This window comes from Ostrea edulis, chromosome 6 (assembly GCF_947568905.1).
Source record: "Ostrea edulis chromosome 6, xbOstEdul1.1, whole genome shotgun sequence".
Classification (NCBI taxonomy): domain Eukaryota; kingdom Metazoa; phylum Mollusca; class Bivalvia; order Ostreida; family Ostreidae; genus Ostrea; species Ostrea edulis.
Window position 1 is genome coordinate 13,044,144 of NC_079169.1, and position 26,119 is coordinate 13,070,262.

The window sequence follows — 26,119 nt, forward strand, 5'->3', positions numbered from 1 at the left end:
AATCGTTAAGGCACCACAGTTATAAATCCATGTCACAATCATTCATTTAAACACATGCACATTAAAGTCGCAAATTCAGTTATATCTCCGGCAGTGATGTTTATTTCTTTTCTCGATCCAAAGGAAACACTTTCATTGAGCTTCACTTTTTTCGGCTCCGACGGGGACACTGTGGACGGTTTCTGAAATAAATCACTAACACTCTGTAATTGTTCATCGGAGGTGCGTTTGTAGTTGCGAATTGCAGATGACCTGACGAATCTTTTATTTGCTCTCAAATGATGCTGCAGTGATATGATTATTTCATACACTGTATTCGGATAGTACTCTTTTCCTGCCTTATTTCGTACTTCAAGAATAAAGAATTTCAATGCCGAATTCAAATGTTCAGTTGACATAGTCAGAAGTTCGTCGTGCCATTTCCGCGCGTTTTTCCAAGAATTAAAGACGCTCACTGCCCAACGTGTCTTGTTAATGGTATTGACAGGTTTGGAGTTCAAAACAAAGTCTTGTACATCGTGTTCCTGTAAAGGCAATGCAAATCGCTCGAAATTGTCCACTTTCTCTATTTCCTGTGTGGTCATTGTCTGCATCTGATATATCAGAAAAACGGTCACTTTTAAGGTCAAAGTTCAATTTAAAATTTGGTTTCTTCATTCTTTCTTCCTCTAAATCCAGAACATCATTCAAAATAGCATCAGAATTCTCGTCTGCTAAATCCATAGTAGTATCGCGAAATTTATTTTGAGTAAGAGGGTAGTCATCATCTGAGTCCATTTCTTCAAGGCACCCAGACTAAATGCTAAAAGAGGGATGCGGCTTCTGTTTTTATACCAGTTATAAGCCTACGTGTCAGTATCATATTATTAGGGTTCCCAGAAAGGAACGTAGGAAATCAATGTTTTGTTTTATCTAAAACATTCTTTCCGAACACCCTTTACGTCCCCTCATTCACCCAAAATAGAAAACCTGTTTTGTTGAGTACAGTCTTCAGACAATAGAAGCGTTCGAATCGTTTTCCATGAAGAACAAAACCCTGTTTTGAGGAGTACCGTATTATGACAATTGAAATGATGAGCTAACAGTTTTTTTGTGAATTAAAGACAAGATTTGACCTTGTGTGCCATTAAAGTTTATGAATTCCTAATATATCAAAATTATTAAAAACAAATCAGAAACGAAAGGTGTAAATATATTTGTTTATACCAATGGTTATTTGTACGTGGGTTTTTTGTATGCGTTTAAATGCATTTGTTTTTAGATAGAACAATGTTTTAAGTAAGATACAAGACTCGATGGTCTATTGTGTCAGATACGGGACTGATCACTCGCCGCTACGCGGCTCGTGCCAGTCCCGTATCTGACATAATAGACCATCTTCGTCTTGTATCCCTTACATACAGCTCTGACAGTAGCTGATAAGTTAGTGAATGAATTTATCTGTAGATTTGGTGTCCCTAAACAGATTCACTCAGACCAAGGTCGCGAGTTCGAGTCGGAACTATTCTCTGTTTTATGTGAAAAGTTAGGTATTAAAAAGACACGTACAACTCCATATAGGCCACAGTCAGATGGTTTAGTTGAGAGGATGAATAGGACTCTTCAACAAATGTTGTCATCTTATGCAAATCAAAATAGGGATAATTGGGATGATAATATACCCTTTGTCCTTATGGCATATAGGTCAACCATTCAAGAAAGTACAGGTTGCTCACCCAATTTAATCATGTTTGGCCATGAAATCATGAGCCCAGTTGATCTTATGCTAGGGAATCCTCCTTCTTCACCTACTCCCACTTGCCCTGTAGAATATGTAGAGTGGTTAAGAACAGTTTTATCCGATTCTTACAATTTTGTGTCAGAGAATCTAAGACAGGCAGCATCAAAACAAAAGAAATACTATGATAGGGGATTAAAACCCAGAGAGTTTGTAGAAAATGACTTTGTCTGGAGGTGGTATCCACCCTCAGCTGGTGTTAAGTTAGGACTAGGACGGATAGGGCCATACAAAGTAATCAAAAAGATCACAGATGTAACTTACCAAGTTCAGAAAGACCCTAAAAGACCTCTCATTGTGGTTCATGTAGATCAGTTAAAACCCTATGAAAGCATTTTACCTCCTAGGAACTGGACACCCTTGACGAGTCATTAGAACCCCCCTGTAGATTTTAACATTCAAGAGGAAACTGAGGAGACTGTTCCTCCTGTTTTGAATTTACCTAGTCCTGAACCCCTTAGACAGTCAAAGTGGGGTAGAACAATCAAGCCCCCTGTTATCTACTCTCCTTGAGACCAGGCATCTAGGCATTTCATTTTTTTTGCCTATGTAAATAGTTACTTTTAATTTTTGAATTCTATATAATATGATATGTATAAAAAGTTTGAGTTGACCTTTTGTAGTGATTGCAGGTGATATTTAACTTTTGAAATATCTCAGTTTAATTAAAGTAAATCTTAATTACTTATTAATGATTTAGTTTTGGTAGTCATCCTTTTCTTGAGAATAACAGTCAAGTTACCACTGTATTTGACTTTAGTGGATACAAGGTCAATGATAGATGTTTTATTTATTTAATAAGACACAGTAGTTGACAATGATTTATAGTTATCTAGAAGTCAAAACAGTACATTTCAGTTCATTATTTTTGGTTTATTCAGTTACAGTAATTATAGATATGAATCATTGAGAGCTTGGTATTCTTAGATTAATACTGACCGTAGATGATCTTTAAATTATCTCCCTTGTACTGTGCTGAAATCAACACATTAGTTTTTCATATAGTTACTCTATGATAGATAATTCTATTGATTAACTTTCCTTATATCACATATTATTTAAAGTCTTAGAATTTAAGATTTTAATTTTACAAGTTATTTTCTGGGAGAAATGACTCCAGGACCAGCATTGATGGTGATTGATTAATTTAATACTCTTCTAATTCTTGTTATACAATTTTCGAAATTAATAGATGGACGACTCAGACATTCTTGACATCGAAGTACATCCACAAGAAATGGATGATCTAATGGGACAGGAGTGGCCGAGTGAGGGTCAACAGTGTCCTGTAGAGAGTTGCAAATCAAGACCGCATATCTTTCGGCAGATTGGATCTTATCGCCAACATTATCTTCGATTCCACAAGAAGAAAGTTCCACATTATTATTGCCCTGCAATCCATTGTGGATTCTTCTCTATGAAATTAAATCCTCTACGGAAACATATTAGCAAGAAACATAGAGGCCTTCAGGGTTGTATCTACAGAGAGTATTCCTGCAATGAAAAATTTTGTTCTCCAGGATCTGTTGTAATGCCAGTGCCACCTGTAAACCGCAAAGCACGAGACCAGGCAGCTGAGGAAAGGAGATCTCGCGTCACTGATGAATTATTTCAGCTTCCTGAGAACTATAATGCCAGAGACTCAAAACCATGTTTTTTTTTAATATCAAGCTTTAAGTTGTTTGTTAATCTGTAAAACAAAAATTTATTGTAAATTTTGGTTTTTTTTAAGGGGGGAGGAATGTAGTGGTTTTGATTTTGATTTTACAGCCTTGGTTTCGTAATCTCTATTTAGCTAGTTTTGCTGGTATTTCAGTATGATAATTCTATTTACTTTGAATTTTCAGTTGTTACTTACATAAAACCCCTTTATTGTTGGTTGTTTTTAAGTTAGGTCATGTGTTGACATTCCACATGTTTTACTTTTAAAACAGGAAGTGTCATCCATGTTGGCAGTCTTTCCATAGTACTTTTGATAGCTGTGTTCTGATTGGCTAAGTTAGTCTCAGGATCTTTGATATTTATTGGCTTCTATTTTTGGGCCTAGCTAGGGTATTTAAAGCCGTGTTCGTGTAGTTTTCTTCACTTGGGTTGGGGAACACGACCTCATGGTTAGTTCCTCTTTACTGTGCAGGAAAACCTCATGGTTTATCAGCACTATTTCATTAGTACCTTTGTGCTAGGAAAATCTTATGATTTAACAGCACTCTAGGTATTAGCTTTAGTTGCACGTTTTTCACAAGTTCTAGGATTTTGATAGTGTTAGGAATAAGCTTAGGATGTAGGTTTTATAAAGTTTAAGTTTCCCCTTACCAAGTCCAGCCTGGTCTAAGGACATGTAGATAACAGGTGTAAATTCTAGAACCACTATTTATTATTATTTTGCCCTTTATAATTTTGGTGTTGTTTATTTTCTGGGTCAGTTATTTTTAGAGCCCAGATTTTACCTTATTGTTGATAGTTCAACTCTAGAGTGTTAATAGAAGAGTTCATATTGGGTGATGTAGCTCATCTCTCTTATATTTTCCACCTCACTGATTTATTTATAGAGTAGGATTTTTGAGCATTTGTCTAAGTAAGGAGGCCCAGTAGGGACATACATTTTTTTTAGTCTTCTACATTCCTTACATTTTTTTTTTATTAGTTAATTTTTCATGAACTTCTTATCTATTTATTGAGATTATTGTTGTTCATTTGCTAAATTAAATCATATTTCTGATATAACTTTATTTGTTTCTGTGAAATTTCCATAGACTTTACTACTTGTTATATTTTGATCATTACTTATTATTTGTTAACATTTACAAAGGTTAATTCTCACTTTATTAAACTTATAAAACTTTAAACAGTGTTTTCATTTAGCGTTGATCATAGTTCAGAAATCCCCTTACCTGGGTTGATCTTTGATAGCTGGAGGTAGAGTACCGCTATAAGCCAAGTTGGCTGGTAACTTTAATACTTAATCACTAAAGAATTCTACTTCCGGTTACATAATTTGGTGTCGTAGACCAGCCCCTGGAACTGACAGGTGAAAATGCCTGCCAGGGGATAAAGATCCTGGGTTGATATCTTCAGGGTGTGAAGATATTTAAGGAGGGAGGAATGTAGCGGTCAGCCGGGTTCGATCGCCGGTGGCCAGATAGCTCAGTTGGTAGAGCACCTGACTAGAGATTCAGGGGGCCCGGGTTCGAATCCCGGTCTGGTCCGTTGCATTTTCTCCCTTCCTGTTACACGTGGAAGAAAACAAGAATTTGTCCTGAAAATTGAGACAGTTCAGAGGTTGATTAGTGGGGGTCATTGTCCGTAGTGTGGATAAATGGATTGTCGGTTCGATGTCGAGAATCGGAGATGAGTTTCAAGACGTTTATATAAATGTGTTGTGGTTGCGATAGATGTTTTGTTTTATGTCCTATGTGAGAAGTTTTCACCTCTATAGAGACCTCACCAGCCGTGAGTAAACTTTGACCTGGACGCCGTTTCATCAATAAGTGTAAATTTTCAACTAACTAAGTCTTACGCCGACTACGTAAATCTAGTTAAGTATAATCTTAGTTTAGCGCAAACCGCGTTTCACGAAACGACGTAAATACATGCGTACGTTACTACTCGACTAAGTTTTCAACTAAACCTACGTGCTTAGTTACCGCATTCTGAGCATGCGTACATTATCCTTTCGTTTTTTTGTTTTTTTCACTTGTCTTCTGGACCAATATAATGAATGAAAAGAACGCAAAGAAAATGCACTATTAAGCGGAATTGGGAGGAGACAGAGATGGTCGTGTTGGCAGAGGGAGTAAAATTTTCCTATACCATACTATTTGGGCGCTGCATACTAAATCAAACATATCACTCCATAAACATATTTGCTTTTATCGATATAGGCCTATGTAAGGCCTATATATTTTACATCTCTTCTTCTACAAAAAAGTAGTTGTTATATGATTTCGAAGGTTATTATATTTTAAGTGCATGTAGGTCGACACGATACATCTACATTGTATATAGATATTAACTATATATTTATACTTTGAATAATTGATGTAGACTCATAGGCCTAAATGTGTTTGAACAAATTGAATATGTGTACATATTTTACAGTTTGGGATTATATACAGGCACGTACCATCGTTTTGCAAAGTGACGTGGGGGGGGGGGGGGGGGGGTGCAGCTGGGACATAAATTAGATGTTGGCTTTTCATATAATCTTTTTATCTTGCGTAATAACGCAAAAAAAATGTTTTGTCCTATCTGCAAAATCCTAATTCGGAAGTGTTTGTGTGTGTGGGGGGGGGGGGGGGGGGTTGGAATCTTTTGCAGTGATTACCACAATTTTCTCTCTCTCAGGTTTCATTTTCTTGAGTGCCTCAAAACAATTTCCTACAAACATCATGTTGGGGTGGGGGTGGGGGGTGGGGTGGGGGTGGAGTTAGACTTCTTCTATTAATGCTCATGATCATACCTCACTAAATAGTTTTTATTCACAAATACCTCTCATTCACTTACAGTACAAAATTTTAAAAAATCTTACTGTTAAAAAAAGTGGAGTAGCAACGCAGGGTGACCCCCCTCCCATTCACTCCGATTCGTGCCTGACCTGATATACATGTACATGTTTTTCTTTATTTGATAACATAAAATATATTTCTGTACGGATTATCCTGCACATCACTTTTCACCGAAATTCGTCAAGTATCATTTGAACTGTTACGAACCTTCTATTTTTTATTTGAAAGAACTTTATTATCATAATATAGTTACATGTATGTATATGATGTATTTTTTAAAACGGGATATTTTTTCAAGATTTAAGATATACAATGGAAAATAGTAGATCTTAAAGTAACTGTTCATGAAATATACATTACACTTCCGTAAATCCACCCACCATACGACAGAGATCGAATTGAATCGGGCTCGCTAATCATTTGTTCCAAGTTAGTCAGAGCGGAAGTTTTGAAGAGATTTATAAATAATACAACAAAGTGAATGTTCCCTTTACGGTGGACTACTTTACAAAGGAATTTGGGAATAACACTGTACATTCATCATTCATGTACAGATAGATACGTGTGAAAACTAATCATACAGTAAAGGCAAGTCATAGATTTACTAGTTTTCAAAGGCAATTAACCCTTATGGCCTTACATATTTATCGTTGTAAACGTCTAAAAGCATCCCGTCTTGAAAAAGTCGATCACGACGCAAAGCTCGTCGATAAAAATTCCATGTATATTTACAAACAGCTAACAGTCGGCCATGATTTTTGCTTGCGTAGGTACTTGCGTAAGGGCTCGACCTGACGTAGTGTTTCTACTAGTTAGTAGAAAACTTGCGTAAATTATAATCTTACGCCACTTGATGAAACGGACTTACGTAAAATATTTAGTCTAGTCAGAAAGTTACGCCAAACTAAGCTTACGCAACTAGTTACGATGTTTGATGAAACGGCGTCCTGCAGCTGGAAGGATTCTTTATTGTTTTAAGGTTATATCCATAAAAATTTATGATTGTCGCTGGTCGCTTGTAAAATGAAAGGTCACCACAATATACGTACTTAGATTTAACGCGGGTCCAGATCGAGAATTGAACCTGTAACCTCCAGGTTTCTTCATTTGTTTTACGTCCGTTCTGAAAATTTTCACTTATATTGATCTGTATCGTGCCAATACCAACACTGACACGAGGTCTCAGGAGTTTTTAAACTTCTCAGTCAAAAGACCCAAAACTTTTTATTGGCAAAGGGGCAGTCAGCCAATCACTACCTATTTTTACGCTTCAGGTTTGTCATGTTGAAGGCATGCATGAAGCTCAAATCCAAAAGTTTCCGTTCAGAAAGAAAACGCTCTCTTCATTGGGCTACCGCTAACGGTCATTGACAGTTTGACCATAATAATTAATTTAAAATGCCTTATGTGAATGGTTCTCTTAACTTTGTGAAACTTTCTGCGTAGTTTACTTCTTCTTTTAAAAACATTGCAAATTTGAAAGGTCGCGTTATGTGCGCGTCCTTTGATTTAAATGACTGACCATCATTCATTGATCACATTAACATACCTAACACTTAAAATTAAATTCAAATGAAAGTTTCAGTTTAGACTTTATCTATGTCTACAAAGCTATCGGCAGTACACCTATAAAACACAAATTTGAATTATCCCCCTTTGCGGAGTCAGCCAAATGTCATTCAATAAACATTCTTTACACAATCAAACGTAGATATGACGTGTGCAGCTGTAAAATTCATTATTGCTAATTATCAAGTTTTCATACAAGTTTATAGGTTGCCCCACCCTGGGTAATTATTTTAGTTGACTGCAGTATTGATGAAAAAATAACAAATGTCAAAGCCACACCATCACAAAATTAGAAAGGCCAATGAAGAGAAATACGATGTTTTTCACCACAAGATGGGGGACAATGGACGCAAATTGCCACGAGGTGTTGATAGTTTAACTCCGCCCATATTAAGAATTGTCTGCTTTAACTCCATTTCCCAAGATACACGAAGGAATCAGTTTGGAGTTGGCGTTCCACAAATAAAATCCTAGGTCGAATTTCATATCAATTGTTACGCCATTATTTACGTACTAATTTTGACCACGGATTATTCCGTTTATCTTATCAAGATATAGCGCCCACTGTGTGCATTACCGGTAAACAGGGAATGCTTAGTCTGGGCACCTGATCCCACCTCTTAAACTTGTATTCTATGTGGAGCTTATGAGAAATAGTGTTATCCTAAATCTGCTTTTTATGTCTGCTCTTCATCTACTCTAGCAGAGGTAGAAACCGCGGTCATCTTTTACAAAAGATCTTACGATCTTCGTTTGAAATTCATTAATTATTTACGTTGATTAAATTGTGATTTTAAAAGGGCATGGGACGATTGAAATTGACAGTTTATGGTTAGAAAAATGAAAATATCTTATAAATGACTGGATTAAAAATATTTTTACACAGGCTTCACATTGTATTTACATAAAACCTTACTTCCAAAGTCGTGTTTGTATAAACACGATGTTGGTTTCTACCTAGAATTAGACAAATACGCGTGCATTTCATAGGACTGTAAACAAAAGCTTGTAAACCACGTGCAGCAGTGACAACACCAAGGTTTCTAAAGACTCTGTCGAATACCATGCAGCATCAACATCGACGTAAATACTGAAATTTTTCATTGTAAAAGCTCTTTTCTTGAAACCATCAACTTTGGCGCCATGTTGATAGCCGAGTCATGTAATATGTAAACATACACAGGGCTCGTCAACAGATTAATAACGCGGCACGCGATTGCCGACTCGGCGAGTAGCAGGATATACATGTAGGTATCACACCGGTAATTATTTTCACTATATATAACTAAAGAGGGGAAAAAATCATTAAAAATCAGTTTACAAAATTGATGCCGAATAACGCAGTCAGACACGTTCTATGTTACCTATCTCGTCTGCCGACACCAAAAAAAACAACAACCTACGCGGCATTTTCGAAAATAAATTACCCGCAAACAAGACTACCCTCAAATCCACGTGTTTTTCACATGTGTGTAAACAGCCGGAGGACACCTCAGGAAGTAGCCTCAGCTACCAACAGCAAATAGTTCCTTTGTATATACATGTACTTGGTTATTTCTACAAATTACACAAAATTTCCTAATCAGAGGTACAAAAATTAAGATAAAAGAAGAAGAGGAAATGAGAAAAATCGCGCAAGGAAAAAACATATTTCTTTAAATATATGGAACTACAATTGACTAATTTCATTTTGATTGGACAATTACCGGTGTGATACCTTGAAGACACCCACATGGCGAACGAACGTTGTTTTAATTCTATGTATTTCTTTCTTACTGATACATATTGGTCTTCGGCAAAACAAAATATTCATTAGGTTTGTTACTGACTGTCTACAGTTGTTAAAGTTTATCCTCGGATTTCAACAATATAGACTCTCTCTCTCTCTCTCTCTCTCTCTCTCTCTCTCTCTCTCTCTCTCATTAGGACTGTACCTATGGCTAAATACCGCCTATTGGGCGTACCAAATCACGATAAAACCATTCAAGCAATCAACCTTATAGGTTTTAACATTTAATCTACACGGCATCAGGTCTTGTTTGATAACAAAATTTCACATTAGAAGTCTTGAAATGCCTTACTTTGATACCATAATCCGCTTTAATTTATATATTTACTTAAATCGTTATTATCAACGTATGCAGATCGATTTTCATTTCAACGAAAACCAGGTTTGTTAAACCCATAAAAGCGTAACTATTGACCTTGATGAAGATTACTGGTTTCTTTTTCTGGGAAAATGATGTCTCGACTTGTTTACTTAAAACGTTTAAAGTCAGAAAATACCACGACGGTAACCACATTTATGATTTTAAGATAAATTGTCAAGTAATATTTCAATTTCACATAACCGCATTTTCATGTTTTTATTTGATTAAAGATGTATGATCTGATGTTCATATATAATTTTTGTACAGAATTACATTAAAGCAGATTAATTACTTTTCAAAGTTGTTAGCTTTCCCTTAATTACATGCTTGAAAACATTTGTATGTAAAAGAAAAAGGTGAGAAGATGATTTAAAACGTAAAGATAGTGGGTATGCATATATTATACACTGTCTGTCAGGCGTCTATAGATAGCCCAACGAGCATCAGGGGAATCCGAACATGATGTTTGAAAGATGAAGATAACGAACAGTGATCAGTCTCATAACTCCTACAAGCAATACAAAATAGAGAGTTGGGCAAACACGGACCCCTGAACACACCAGAGGTGGGATCAGGTGCCTAGGAAGAGTAAGCATCCCCTGTCGGCCGGTCCCCGCCGCGAGCCACACATCCTGGTCAGGTAAAAGGAGTTATCCGGAGTTAAAATCAGTGTGCCAAGAATGGCTTAACAATCGGTATGAAACACGTCAGACAGCATTTGACCCAATAATAGGTTGTATTGACGAACTAGATCGTTATAACGACCATAGAATTTGCGAAATGTTGACCTCAATCAAGACTGTTGAAACCCCTGTACCATCAACTTGTTTGTCAGTAGCTTACCTCGATTTAAAAACTGACTAAACGCAGAACAAGCTCTTGCATATCGAATCAGTTGAGATATATAAATACCATATGCAGGTGATAATGGAATATTGCTGCATAAATATGGGAAGTTGACGATGGATAAGCTGAAATCATCCCGTTTGTCATACAGTTGAGTTGTCAATTGCCGTTAATGTCTACTTTCAATAAAATATCTAAGTATGATTTAATAAACCAATTATATGTGATAGACAAGCCATATTATTTGGTAAATACAATAACAGAAACTTATCCAAAGTACAAAATTTACTAATACTTATTGTGAAGTATTACATATTTGCAACGAGGTATAAAATGGTTCCAAAACTAAATGTTTGTGGTGTCAAAAAACATATCATTGATAGATTTTATATAGAAAAATCTATATTGCTAAAAAGCTGTGTATATACTGAATATGAGAAATACTGTCAGAATATATGCGATTTGCATTAATTATGTACTGTTAACAGATAACAATTGCTTTATATGAAATGATTGAGACTGATCAGTAGACCAGGCAAAATTCTTCCCCTTACCTCTTTCCTTCTCTCTCCCCATCTTTTCGAAATTAAATACCTTTCACATTATACATGTACATATGCACTCCTAAATATACACATATATGTTTGTACTTGCTTGAAATATGTATATACTAAATTATCATGTGTTGTTAATATGTACTTGTAAATGTTTATTTACTGTGAAAGCAAAAAATAAATGAATTACAAAAAAAATATCTAAATATGAAGCAGAAGTGGACGACTCTGTGGTGTCCTTTATTTCGAGCTCACAGGGATATATCAAATCGACATATGAATGAAAGTTATTATTGTTAACAGACGAAACGTCATCGATATATCGAAATGTCGAATTGAAGGCCACAGCGAGAGATTTTTCTTCTCATTAGAAGTTTTTGAATAAATTCTGCTTCATATATATATCTCAGACGCAACTGTATAACTTTAATATTACTAAAAGAGCGCAAAACAATGAATTACTAAGAGAAATTTGATAATTCTATTTCCCTTAAAGTTATGGCAAGGTACTGTTGTAACAAAATACCCAGCTTTACACAAATAAGACCATTCTGAACTGCTCATGTGACTGTCACGTGAAATGACCAAGAGACGGTTGTTTGTAAACACCGATTTAGATTCAAATAATTCTGGTTAAAACAGGTGAAATACTAAATAATGTATGAAATATCTTACAGTTTCATAAATATGTACGTGCGATGATTTAAGAGCGTTTTAACAAGGTCGAAAAATTTATCGATTCATTCGAACCAAACAAGTCTTATATTTAGTCAAGGTCAAATTAAGGTCACTACAACACAAAAGTAGTCGGATTTCGGGATAGCACCGGGTGTAGCTGGAATGCCTTAACGTGACGTTCTATGGTTCCTTATTGTGCTCAAGCCTCGGTGTCTAAGTTGGACGCTAAACAAAGGATCAGGCTCTATATCTGGAGTAATTACGATTGAAAAGTCATTAAAAACAAGCTACCAAATTCGAACCGACACAGGTGATTTCTAATCATGAAAAGATACAAGGTTTAGCATTTTCAAGAATAAAGTAGGAAGAATTGCTTTAACACACTAAAACTGATGTCTCCTCTTCCAATTTCCATCGGTTAAAAAAAACATTTTACGGATCATCTTTAAAGTGGAAAAGTAAGACTTACGGTACATAACATTCGCCCATATGCTTATGTGATTCAAATAAGGAACAGCGTTGTGAACATGATAATAAATTAAACTTAACAAACATACTATATATCGAAGACGTATGTCAAAAGACAAAGAAGTAATGGTCCGGACAAAAATTGCTCCAAAAATTCCATTATTTGACCTTTACACTAAATGTCAAGGTCAACAAATGGCAATAAACTGTCTTATGATGGTATATCCACACAAATATCAAAAGCCTTGCCCAAAAATTATATTATTTGACCTGTACATAAAAGGTCAAACGTCATAAAAGATGGCACATAACATACTATCTTTTCTTGGTATACCAACATACCAAGTATCAAATGCCTATGTCAAAAGACAAAACCGGTTATGGCCCGGACAAACTTTGTATGAGAAGAAAAAGAAGAGGATGATGATGATGATTAAGAAAGAAGAAGATTGATTGATTGTATATTGTTTAACGTCCCACTCGAAAATTTTTCACTCATATGGAGACGGTGAAGTGCTGCAGAATTTAGGCCTATGCACGGCGATTACGGCCTTTGAGCAGGGAGGGATCTTTATCGTGCCAGACCTGTTGTGACATGTGGCCTCGGTTTTTGCTGTCTCATCCGAAGGGCTGTCCCATTTAGTCGCCTCTTACGACAAGCAAGGGGGTACTGAGGACCTATTCTAATCCGGACCCCTACGTGAATTGGGAAAGAATTCACATTAAAACAATATGTCCCCTTCTGAGAAGGGTATACAGAATGCATTACTTGAATTTGACTCGCGGCGAACATCAGTAAAGATCGACGAGTTCAAAATGTAGTAATATTTGACCGAAGTGTTTTAGTTTTTAGACTGCGATAAAGATGGTTTTGTTTATTTGTTTTTACGTCCCATTCGAGATTTGTCACTCATACATTTGTCCAACTCTCTGTTTTGTATTGGTTATAGGACCTATGAGATTGATCACTGTTCGTTATCTTCGCCTTTCATACAGAGACGTTAACAGCCGCAGGTGAAGTGTCACAAATTTTGACCTCTGTACGGCGCAAGGAGGTCGTAGTAGTTATTTAATTTGCTTACTCTACCGCAGCATACGAACTCCGGCATGTTTGTCCTTCTCTTTATCTTGTATTTTTGTGTGAATTTTCAGATTTATCACTTTTAGCCATTTTCACTTGTTCATCCGACAGACCATTGTCGTGCGCTTGGCAAAATAAAATATCACCAAATTGTTTAGGAGAAATAACACATCGTTATAATGGCCGACTTCCTTCTTGAAAATACGAATATCAACAATACTGTGTATGTTCCTTTCTTTCAAATCTAGTTGTCTAGCTTGGTATGTCAGTAGATTGAAGTGTCGACTGTTGATCTGTAGGGCGTTGGTTCAAACATAGCAATGGTTTTGATTTTTTATACCCCCCCCCCCCCCCACAAGTTGGTGGGGGGGGGGGGGGGGGGTATACTGGAATCGGGTTGTCCGTCTGTCTGTCCGTCCGTCCGTCTGTAGACGCAATGGTTTACGGGCTCTAAAGCATTATCCTTTCCACCTACCGTCACCATATCATACATATGGACTACCCATGGGATGAAGATGTTCCCTATCGATTTTAAGGTCAAAGGTCAAGCGCACTGGACATGTAGCAATATGGTTTCCGGACTCTAAAGCGTTATCCTTTCCACCTACATTCACCACATCATACATATGGACTACCCATGGGATGAAGATGTTCCCTATCGATTTTGGGGTCAAAATGTCAAAGGTCAAGCGCACTGGACATTGAAGTAGCAATATGGTTTCCGGGCTCTAAAGCGTTATCCTTTCCACCTAGTCACCATATCATACATATGGACTAGCCATGGGATGAAGATGTTCCCTATCGATTTTGGGGTCAAAAGGTCAAAGGTCACGCGCACTGGACATCGAAGTAGCAATGTGGTTTCCATTTAAATTCTTTAACGGCTTTTTTCATCGCATGGAGATGCTGTGTTCCTATTTTATCCATTTCTCCCTACAAACGAGAATACCCGAGGTTTGTCATGCCATTTGTTTTTTACACTCAGAAAAGAGGTAGTTTATACCTATTACCAACACCCTTTGGGAGATTGGGGTAAGCGGGGGGTATTCTTAGTGAGCATTGCTCACAGTACCTCTTGTTTTAAAGATTACTTTCTCTTGAAACAGCATTTGTTTTAACAACACAAGGAAAATTTGAGTTTTCAATTTAAAATTATTCAAGCACATGCCTTGCACTTTTGATCTGTATCAGATTTCTCTGGTGTGTTATTCCTCCTCAAAAATCGTAGGTCCGACGTGGAGAACAACAATCTGACCTGGGACCCCTATTACGAATAGCCTAACCTGGGATCCTTATTGAGAATAGCCTACCCTGGGACCCTATTGAGATAAGCCTACCATGGGATCCCTATTGAGAATAGCCTAACCTTGAACCCTTATTGAGAATAGCCTACCCTGGGATCCCTATTGAGAATAGTCTAACTTAGATCACCTGTTGAGAATAGCCTAACCTGGGACCCCTATTGAGAATAGCCTAACCATGGACCTCTATTGAGAATAGTCTAACATTGTCCCCTTCTCGAGGCTTAACCTAACCTGGGACCCCTAATGACAATAGCCTAATCCGGGGTCCCTATTGAGCATAGCCTAGGCTATGACCTTTATTCAGAATAGCCTAACCTGGGACCCTTGTTGAAAATAGTCTAACCTGGGACCCCTATTGAGAATAACCTAATCTGAGACCCCCTACTGAAAATAGCCTAACCTTGGACCTCTATTGAGAATAGTCTAACATTGTACCCTTATTGAGAATAGCCTAACTTGGACCCTTGTTGAAAATAGTCTAACCTGGGACCCCTATTGAGAATAACCTAACCTGGGGCTCCTATTGAGAAGACCGTAACCTAAGACCCCTATTATGAATAGCCTAACTTGGGACCCCTATTGAGAATAGCGTAACCTGGGACCCCTATTGAGAATAACCTAACCTGGGGCCCCTATTGAACATAGCCTAACCTGGTACCCCCCATTGAAAATAACCTAACCTGGGACTCCTATTGAGAATAGCCTAACCTGGGCCCCCCTATTGAGAATAACCTAACCTGGGACCCCTATTGAGAATAGACCAACCAATAGCCTACCGCTAAATATTCGTAATATTGAGAATAAGCATAGTGAGAGTACAATTCATATTTTTATAGATATTGTTTCATAGAAGTTCTAATTTTGTCGACAGATGGGCAATTACCTGATTATTTTATGCAAATTACACAGTATCATTCCGTTTTCTCTTCTTAAATCTGATATATATTTATAACAAGATCATTTTGATGCAAACATCAAATCGACCGCTAAATATTCAACACTATTTTCTGGGAAACACAAAGGATATATAGATATTGCATGTAGTTGAGGGTAACATTGAGATTTTTCATCTCGAGAAACCCATTGTCAATCGATATCTAGGCGTAGTCGAGATTGACAATGGTTTTCTCAAGGGGTGAAAAATATCTTCTTTTTTTATTATTAAACTAAATGTTATATAAACAACAAAGCAGAAAAACTTTGACATTTGAATAATCACAGCCATTCGATGTTTTGTTTATAAATGCAGGCATTTGCATTGATCAAAAATGCTCAAACGACGAGGTGCTCTGTATTTAGGACCTTTTAGAATAAGTGATTGAGGTTCTCATTTCCAACTATATCAACCGTAAATAAGTTAGACTGGTTACTAATTGACTCATCCTGGTACTTAACAGTTTCAGAACATTGTTTCCCATTCATACACGTTATGTCCTTACAGAAAACGTATTATTTTGTTCCGTGAAAATAAAGAATAATGTATGAACTTCTTTTCCTGTTGTTCCTGCTCATTAACTTTACAGACACACTTAATGAAGTCGGCTTAGCGCTTTTCAGTACTTTCAGCACTTTGATTATTCAAAATGATGCTTCGATAATAATAAATTGAACTTTAGTTTAGGAGCGAAATTCGCTCGAGGTGACCATTTAGAAGATTATTTAGTTTGTAAATTTTATTTTCATAAAACAATTGTCTTGTTTATTGCATATTGAAAAACTTAAAAATTAATTCCATACTATATCAGCAGCCTCTGGTTTGGGTACTTCGTCGCTGACATTCTACCATTCTCCCCTCTCGTCGATCGTCTGACACTATGCACAGTACTGTTTCACTCAATAAGAAGCTGTATATTTCACTCAATGAAAGGCTGTATATTTGACTCAATAAGAGGCTGAATATTTCACTCAATGAAAGGCTGAATATTTCACTCAATGAGAGTATGAATATTTAACTCAATGAGAGGCTGTATATTTAACTCAAAGAGAGGCTGTATATTTAACTCAATCAGAGGCTGTATTTGCAAATTAGATCAGGAGTTATGGGAATTATGAGATTGACCACTGTTCGTTATCTTCACCTTTCATCAGTACACCAACCATAGAATTCTCGAAATGCTGATTTTAGATAAACCCTGTAACATCATCTTTTTTGTCAGATGTTACAAATTCATCACACTCAGGTTCTCATGGATTGAATCAATTGATAGACATGAACTTCATATGCAGGTGATAATGGAATATTGCTACATAAATTTGCATGGGGAAATATCCAAATGGAAGACTGGTGTATTTTATATTCAAGACTTTAGAACACCTGGCTAAAAAGCAGTGAATGTACAGATTTTATGCCTTTATTAATACTGACATTTACATGGTTTTCCCTGAAAAAAAAATACAATTATTAATTATTTGCTAATTTTACAAATTCAAATTTTCCAATATTTTTTACGAACAGTAAACTTGAATGTACAATACAAACCAGTTTCATCTCACAGACGTAGTAGTTTCTCTGGGCACAGCTGTCCACGTGCCAGTGGTAGTGGTAATGCTTCCAGAAGGCTCCACAGTTCCAGTCGCCGGCTTTGTGGTACACGGGCTCGCTACCGTACCAGTCAAACTTGTGACACCGCTTCTTGCTGAATCCCCAGATCCATCTGTGGGCGTTAGGGTACAGACAGTCATTCAGACCCATCCAAGCTCCAGGAGACACTGTAATATTTACAGGGAGTTATTTCAACATTGTGGTGGAGTTGAAGATTGGTTAATTACTCCTTAGCATGTTTACACATGTATAAATTTAACATTTAATACACGATTACTTTGAAATTTTCATTTTTTTCCCCGCCCATTTTATGTACTTTTCATGTCCTGCATATTTGCTGAATGCTTTCATGCCACTTGTAAAAAGCATTTTAATTGGTTCATTTGACTTCACGAATATTTTGATATCGTGTAAACTGAGTGGACGTTAAGTCATATCATATGGAGACCTAGCAATGACGTCACAATACGTTTGACCCGTTGCCACGGCAATATTGCTCCGCGTCATACAAAATTGTTCTTTCACAGTACATAAAATACGTTTTAGTAGATTAAGTTCTTAAGAATAAAAGTTATTTCTATTCATTTTATACGGCACATGCAGTTCGTGGTAGCCTAGTTGTGATGCGCAGCAGGGTTAAGATGTCCCGAGTAAAGTTAAAATAATCATCATAAAATGTACCTCGGTGCACTTCATACTATATGACGTCACAATATAAAAGTACGTCACGACGTACAGGTCTATAGTTGTATCACGGGGAAAATGTCATAATATTTTCTCGCTATTTATTGCCGTTATCTAGTGTTCAAGCTGTATGTGTTTTAATCTGTTTGTCAGATGATCCCCCTCCCCCCCCCCCTAAATTTCTTCAATAATATATAAGTCTCATATATATAATATATAAGTCTCATATATTTATATATAATATGTGAACGAAAGACTGTAAAGTAATCTTTACATCACTTTGTGACCTTGATATCGCCCCCGATGTGTATAGTCATTTAGAATAAAGAAAACCAACGCATGTACATATCGACTCGTTACAGGTGAAAGATGACGATATTTTATTTCGACCTAGGCATATTCAGAAAGGTAACTAGTTGCAGATTTAGGATTTTGATACGGAAGGTACAATATTTTGCCTCGTTTAGATACGATTTGGATGTGAATGTGGAAAATGCCCAACATTTGAGTTGAGATTATGGAAACTGCTATATTTGAGAGGATATTGTACCGATCCGTATCACTCTTTAAATTTACTATATTAATGTCGACATATCAAGCCCAAGCTGCAAATGGTTTGAGTGCATCTTTCACCTGGAACGAGGTGATAAACAACTAAAAGTCTAGCGGATAAAAATAGCTCTACGTCACTTGTATGACGACGTAATAGGTAAGCAAAGGATTTCCCCACGTGATACGATGTTTGTTAATGTATTGACAAACGATTTTTACTAAAAATATGCGACGCTTGAAAGAATTTTACTTTTATATGAATATGCTGTTATTGCTTGTTATTTTACCCGGGACACCTTAACCCCGCTGTGTGGCGCTACCTCTGCAATCGGAAGTTGATCCCAGTGCCAAGTTAACGCTACAAGTGTACGACTTTAAACATGGGTAGTGACTGTTCCTTTACTAAGCACAATATAACCTGAAAAACGGAGATACTGTGTCACATTTGTTGTTGACACGATAAAGAACCCTCCCTAAAGGCGGTGACAACGCTATATACCTGAAAGCTTATCGACTGAGACGTGGAACAACATACAAACCAACTGCAAGGAATAAAGAATTATAATTATGTATTGAATATAGATAACATTGAATCCAAAGCAGAGACTAAGGCTATATCAGGTATCATGTAGAAATACTGCGGAAACACCGATCACGTTCAATCCATCAATCTAGTGATCAATCAAAGTTAACTTTCTTACCTCCATACATGGCCAGGTGATGTCTGACGTAAGTGTTTTCGTGAGCCTCGTCAACATTACACAAGAAACCGCCCATGGAAGCACACTTCATCTAAAATGTCGTAGTTCAGAAATAAATAAAATCTCACTACAAACGCTTGTCTGGTGTTTCAGAGACGAACATTAAGAGACTTTGTGACGTGGTAATTACTGTGCAGTTACCTCGGCCTGCCACCATGTTAGTCTGTCTCGGCTGAAATAATAACAGCTCCCGTGATACAAGGACCAGCCATAAGGACAGCTCCCGGCCGCCACCTTGGCAGCCATGTACCCAAACTTGTTGTATTGTGGGGCATTGTTGTAGCTAGCCTCAACTTAAAAATAATATTGAAAAGGTGTAATCGTACTTTAAACGAAAAACAATCATTAACTGTAATTAACTTAGAAAAAGTATCCACTTTTCTGGCTTTAAAAACATAGATATTTTTAACTTTTTACCGGGTATATATTTTTACACATATTTTTTCTTACCAGCTACCAAGATGGTGCAAAGTAGTGCGAGAAAAATGTAAGCATTCATGACAGCAGATATTCTCCGAGGACTCAGTGGAGAACCAAGGTATATATACCATTGGATTGCTTGCCTGTGCAATGAGATCATGCTAAAATTAAAGCTTACCTAAATGATATTTACAAATACAACATATGTGCTTAATTGACCTGCTCAAACTACAACCATATTAAAGACAAGACTGCAGAAATAACAAATAGTTACACAACAGATCAACATAGTAATGGAATTTTATCACAAACATAGCAATTTTTGCAAATAAATCAATAAATTATATATAACACATTTTCCTTCACACTAAGAAAAGGCGTTCTATAATTTTCTGTGTGATTAACAGACATGGAAAGTTAACTCTGTATAAACTTGATCAGTATATATAGAATATCACTCTCTACGATTTCATCAGAGAAACAAAATGAATTCCCTGTCCTGTCTTCTTGCTCTGTTTTGTGCTTTCTTCGTAAGTAAGTGACACTTTAATGTTATAATCAATTAGACTTCCAAAGAGACATAACATCATAACTACAGCTTAGTGGATATATATAACATGGTTGTTTTGTATGCGTAAGTTTTGAAGAGTAAGTAAATGTTATTCCATCGCTTGTTTCCAATTCAATTCATTATTATATTGACTGCAGCTGTTTCTGAATGATCATATCTTTATATTTTTATTTAATCTATATGAAAAATCAACAAACAGTTGAAGTCGGATGATATTCTCGATCTTTCTACTCCAGTCTGTGAAGCCAGTTACGGAAATAGACCAAGATACAGTGCCTTCAAGTACGCCGCAGCCAAGGTCACTTCCGGCGGATGTCCACACGGATGGCATCAGTACAACAAACGTTGTTACTGGTTCAGCAGAGACAAGCTCAACTGGTACACAGCGTCTGTAAGTGGGGATCGGCATGATCATTAAGTTTGTTAAAGCATCTGAAATAACAATAGACATGACTATGTTGACAAAATGGAATCAACTTAACTAATCTATTTTGCCTCGGACTAGAATGACATTCCGTCATTGGATAAAATGTGTCACAAGATTGGCATCTAAACTGTATCAAACTTTAGACAGCAGCATGATGTCCGGAACGTATTTTTAATTGTACATTTTTTTCTTACTCGTATTTACATCTTTAACATATTAATTAGTCCTCAACAAAGCAAAACACTTTTTAGTAAGCTGAGCCTTCTATGGACTTTAACTATCCAACAAATTTATGTAAAGAGTCAGTTCAGACCTATTAATTAATTAAATCTTAGGTAGTTCAGAACAAATTAACAATCCAGTACACTATCTAGTTTATGTAAGTTTGTATGTATATGAAGGATCCTACTCATCATTCAGACAACCACATATCTCGCTCTCACTTACAGTTGTAACAATGAACGCTAGAATGGGGTCTGGGGAAACTGAATTTCAGGGGAGCATATATTCTCTGAATCAACGGCGTAGTAAAATATCACATTATTCCTCATTTGAAAAAAAATAAAACTACTGAATTATTTCCCAGAAGAACAAAATTAAACCAAGAAAACCTATGAGAAGACGTCGTAACTGACAAAAGTAACAAGGTACATGTAATAGTAAATTTGCAGGATATCATGAGCTTGCTGCTTTTCGGGAGCCATTCAAAGCCCTGCTCCTCATCGTTTCTACGGGGGGAGGGGATAAGAAAATAATTTTCTCACTCTTCAATGACGCGATACCCCTGCTTTACTTTACGTAATGGTGTATCTTATTTTACGTGTATATTTATAATTTAGACCTATATTTAGCACTCAGGGATGTAGCAGTGAGGGTTCTTTAACGTGTCAACGCCTGCCATGACACGGTGCCTCCGTTTTGAAGGTCATATCCGAAAGACTTTGGCGAATGAGCAATACCTACCTATGTTTACGTCTTGGGTTTGACGCGGCCATGACATAAGGGGGGCTCGAATTCACGACCTCCCGGTTTCGTGGCATTGTGCAAATTGTTAGAAAATATGTTTTCTGGTTTATTTGTTACTCTTTATTACTTACGATAACGTTACTTATAGCATACGATGGTTTATTTCATGAGTCTAACATCTGTCCTTCTTGCACTATTTCTTTTTAACATCGTTCAAATATGGGAATCATTACCCAATATGGGAATCATTACCAAATATGGAGACAAGTCAAGGTCGGGTAAGTTTACGGTTTTACGTTTAAATAATTTGGAGGTCAATCACTAGTAAAATAACTTACAGGTCAATAACGGCTATAGTTGTGCGTTTCAGTATTGTATTTGTTTATAAATACAGAAAATTGTCTTTCTTAGGTATGTTAAACAGGCCTAAAATATGATGCTCACAAACATTGCAGAAAAAAAACAATTGCATAACGCTGTTGGTGTATTTATTCTATGTTCGTGACCATCATCTCCCGTTTAACAAAACAAAGACGCGTTTTGTTATCTGAATAAAAACTTCTTTTAATTTTTTTTTTTAGTTCGTTTAAGTATGCCAGAAATAACGATCAATAGGCAAAAATTTTTAATCAAAGGAAATTGGGTCTCCCATATATATCAATGAGTTCACTGTACTTTATTAATTCTGCTATGCACACAAAAAGAAATATTTCCTTTAAAATGTGATTATGCTGCATTTCTACTGAATCACAAATAGACTGGGAAAGTGACCAGCATTCGTGTTCCTTTTTGTTCGGAAACCGTGTGATGTAATGCATGCGTACCAAAAGAATCGCACATGCGAATGTTATGCGCGAATTCATTTGCATAGTATCCATGTGAAAATGATATGATTTTTCATGCAATTTTCATCATATAATATTCTATTATGTATGATGATAAATACCATCATTTTTGTTAACTTCTTTAACAACCCTAATCCTGTTCAAAATAGCAAAATCTTACATCGGCATCTTCAGTCGTGAAACTAATACATGATTTACGTTTGTCCGATCATGGCAAGATGAAGTATTTGGCATGAACGCCATGTAAATATTTTATGTGCATATCATGCATGTTACTTTTCATTTTCTCATGCGAAATGCAATAATTTATATATGAGAAACATTGAAATGATCGACTTTCTGTCTGTTTAAAGAATGTATACTTTTAATACTTATTTCAGACAAAATATAACATCTTAACACGTCCAATGAATATGAGAAGATGCCATCCTTAAGCTAAACAGTTTTCCTCTATATAAAGCTATAACATAAACTGACTGTCGCTGTTTTCTGTAGATGAGATGTACCGCTATGGGAGGATACCTCGCTTCTATTGACCAGTCTCACGAGAACACGTACATCAGACACATGCTGAGCACCTATGGCTGTAAGGCAATTCTGATTGATGAAATAATAAATCTGTTCTCTACAGTCTTCAGTTTCTTCATAATGATGTTTTATTATTTGATTGCTTTATGTTTCTAGTCCGAAGAGGAGCATGGATGGCATTGAATGACGTTCTGAGACCAAACAAACACAGATGGTGCTGGGGATTCATCGTAAAGCCATGTCACAAATTTGACTGGTACGGTCAGGAACCAGTTTACCACACTACTGGTGACTACAACTGTGGAATATTCTGGAGGTCTTACAAATACCACTGGCACGTGGACAGTTGTGGTCAGGGCAATCATTACGTCTGTGAGAGACCATTGGTAAGTGTTTGTTTTACGTTCCTCTCATATTGAGACGTCAACTACTGTATCACAGTATGAGCCGAGCAGTGAGGTTTCATTTATCATGTCAACGTCTCCGTTTTTAAGATCATATCGACAGGGGATGCTTACTCCTCCTAGGCACCTGATCCCACCTCTGGTATATCCAGGGAACTGTGTTTTACCAGCTCTCTATTTTGTACTCCTTTTATGAGTAATGAGATTGATCACTGTTCGTAATCTTCACCTGTATAGGAGTTATGAGATTGATCACTGTTCGTTATCTTCACCTTTATAGGAGTAATGAGATTGACCACTGTTCTTTATATTCACCTTTATAGGAGTAATCAAATTGATCACTGTTCATTTTCTTCATCCGAAAGACCCATTGTCCTCACTTCTAAATGCCGAGCGTTTGGCGAAGGCACAATCACTACCAATGTTTACATTTTAGATGTCATGAGCTGGACTTTCGCGTTACGACAATAATCTGAAAAGAAAATTGATTTCGTTAATATATTACGTACTTGATATTTATTTACCAACCAAGGAACCTCGGGGGCATGTATAATTTATAATTATAGCGATAATGAAATAAAGCTGATATAATAATTTAATGTTTTCTTTTTTCAGGGAAAGCCGTGCATTTGTGCATATTAGAATTATCGACAATAAAGTGCTGTGTTCATATCACCAGTGTTCAAATGTTTTGTCTAGTGGAAGATGTTGTTTAAAGTCCCGCTCGAGAATGGAGACTTTAAAATTGAATTTTGTACAATTCATGCGCATTTTTATTTCTTTCAGAAGTCCATTTTGAACATTTGTAAGTGGGGTATTTCAGAGAAATTGATACGAAGTCGAAATTACATACAAATTATGACTTTTACGAAAATGAGTATAAAATTACATTTTTAAAAGATGTTGGTTTGCACACATCTTACTAAATTGGTTCGGCGTTGTGTATTGTATGAAATATAGGATTCGGGAATATATACAAGCCCTCAAGCGTGAAAAATTTACTTCTTTTAGTAATAAACCCCACTAAACATGACCTGGTAAACAAACAGACATTTATGACTCATATATCAAAAACTGAAATATTAATTGATTATAACGATGGCCCATTAGAATCCGCTCTGTGAAGGGTTATGTTCATGTATCTGAATAAAAAAGGTCATGAACTCTAAATTCCCGTTTTGAATTCTGTGCAACAGGGTTTTCATTAGAGTACAAGAAAGATACAAAAAGTATTAGCGCTATTTAATTCAGAGATGGATATTCCAAACATTTTATTTGATGACAGGTTTTTGTATAAATTACAGATTCCGATTTTCATCTCGTTCAGGTACGTTTGCAAATGTTTTCCTTATAAAGTTACTCTAGAAATAATGTCCCTATTCCCAATGCAAAATGCGACGTGGTAAGAATTCAGAATTTGATAAAGTGAAGCATGTAAGTGAAATATCTAAATAGGCATGTAATTAGGCAACAAAATAGAAATGCATAAGACGTAATCTTCAAAAGCTTCAATTGGCGTCTCCCGACAAAAAATCTTCATGTTGTCTAGATAGTATTTGTTAGCAATTCTACCAGGTAGCATATTGTGACCTTGGGGATGGGGTGTATGCACCAGATAACAGATTGTGACCCTGGGGATGGGGGTGCATGCGCTAGATAGCAGATTGTGACCCTGGGGGATGCGGGTGCATGCACCAGGTAGCATATCGTGACCCTGGGGGATGGGGGTGTATGAACCAGGTAGCATATCGTGACCCTGGGAGATGGGGGTGTATGTAGACCACTGGACGAAAAAGTACAGGTTGACAGATTTCCTGTTTAACTATTCAAGAATTTTCCTTCAATAAAACAGAAAATATATGCAAAATTGCAGTTGTTCAACACTGTTTATCTTTTGTTTCCGCCCGCAATAGATTCTAAATTCTCTTGGTCACTTGTCAGTACGGAGAGGTTGATGTCGGGTAGGGATACAGTCAGTAAACCTTTTCCTGTGGGTAACTACTGGTAACCTGTAATTTAATGTTCGTCTCTGATTTGACTGGTAATCAGCTTATTATTTCCGACAAGGTACAAGGGGAGATAGTGATATCGTGATCTCAAGACTGTCAATCCCTCCCTATAATGTATTTAGTTTCTTGATGATGTATGGAAACTTTTCTCGACGTTCAGTTTTTGCTAACATTTACCTCAGGTCATACGATACCAGAAATGTGATCTAAATTTTAATCACTCACAAATACATAGAATTAGCGGAGAACAAGGAAAAGCCATATTGTATCAGTGACAGGCGTCTTAGATTTCATGATCAAACACTGTCACAGTAAATCAAAATAGAATCATGGCAGGGACTCAATTAAGTTTTATAGTAATTGACCTTCATGTTGTTATGACGTAATAAATGTGTTTAAACTTCAATGTATGAATTCAACTTGATCTCAATTCACCTGCACGCATTTCCGAAATCCCGCTGAATTTAGAAACAATTAA

At 36.5% G+C, this 26,119-nt stretch overlaps 2 protein-coding genes and 1 non-coding gene across 3 annotated transcripts in view; 2 read left to right on the plus strand and 1 right to left on the minus strand.

Annotated features, from left to right (window-relative positions):
- LOC130047145 (secretory phospholipase A2 receptor-like) overlaps nt 1–24,274 on the plus strand; it is a 53,507-nt gene extending 29,233 nt beyond the window's left edge. The window contains exons 3-6 of the mRNA XM_056141563.1: nt 20,699–20,853; nt 23,196–23,286; nt 23,385–23,614; nt 24,248–24,274. Of these exons, the coding sequence (XP_055997538.1) occupies nt 20,699–20,853; nt 23,196–23,286; nt 23,385–23,614; nt 24,248–24,274 (503 nt within the window). The remainder of the gene's footprint in view (nt 1–20,698; nt 20,854–23,195; nt 23,287–23,384; nt 23,615–24,247) is intronic.
- On the plus strand, nt 4,911–4,983 carry Trnas-aga (transfer RNA serine (anticodon AGA)). The gene has a single exon. It is a non-coding gene; the product is annotated as a tRNA-Ser (tRNA).
- Nucleotides 17,270–24,110, minus strand: LOC130047146 (perlucin-like protein). Its single transcript, XM_056141564.1, has 6 exons — nt 23,948–24,110; nt 19,922–20,894; nt 19,613–19,764; nt 19,412–19,502; nt 17,412–17,641; nt 17,270–17,313 (listed from the first exon to the last, which is right to left on the minus strand). The coding sequence occupies exons 2-6, from the start codon at nt 20,049–20,051 to the stop codon at nt 17,287–17,289; spliced, it is 630 nt and encodes a 209-aa protein (XP_055997539.1). The 5' UTR covers nt 20,052–20,894; nt 23,948–24,110; the 3' UTR covers nt 17,270–17,286.
- Nucleotides 24,275–26,119: the final 1,845 nt, after the last annotated feature.

Coding starts and splice junctions, on each gene's coding strand:
- LOC130047146 (XM_056141564.1), bottom strand. CDS start 20,051: ATGATCTCATTGCACAGGCAAGCAATCCAATGGTATATATACCTTGGT. Junction 19,765..19,921: donor TTGCACCATCTTGGTAGCTG/GTAAGAAAAAAT, acceptor ATTATTTTTAAG/TTGAGGCTAGCTACAACAAT. Junction 17,314..17,411: donor ACGTCTGTGAGATGAAACTG/GTTTGTATTGTA, acceptor TTTTTTTTTCAG/GGAAAACCATGTAAATGTCA.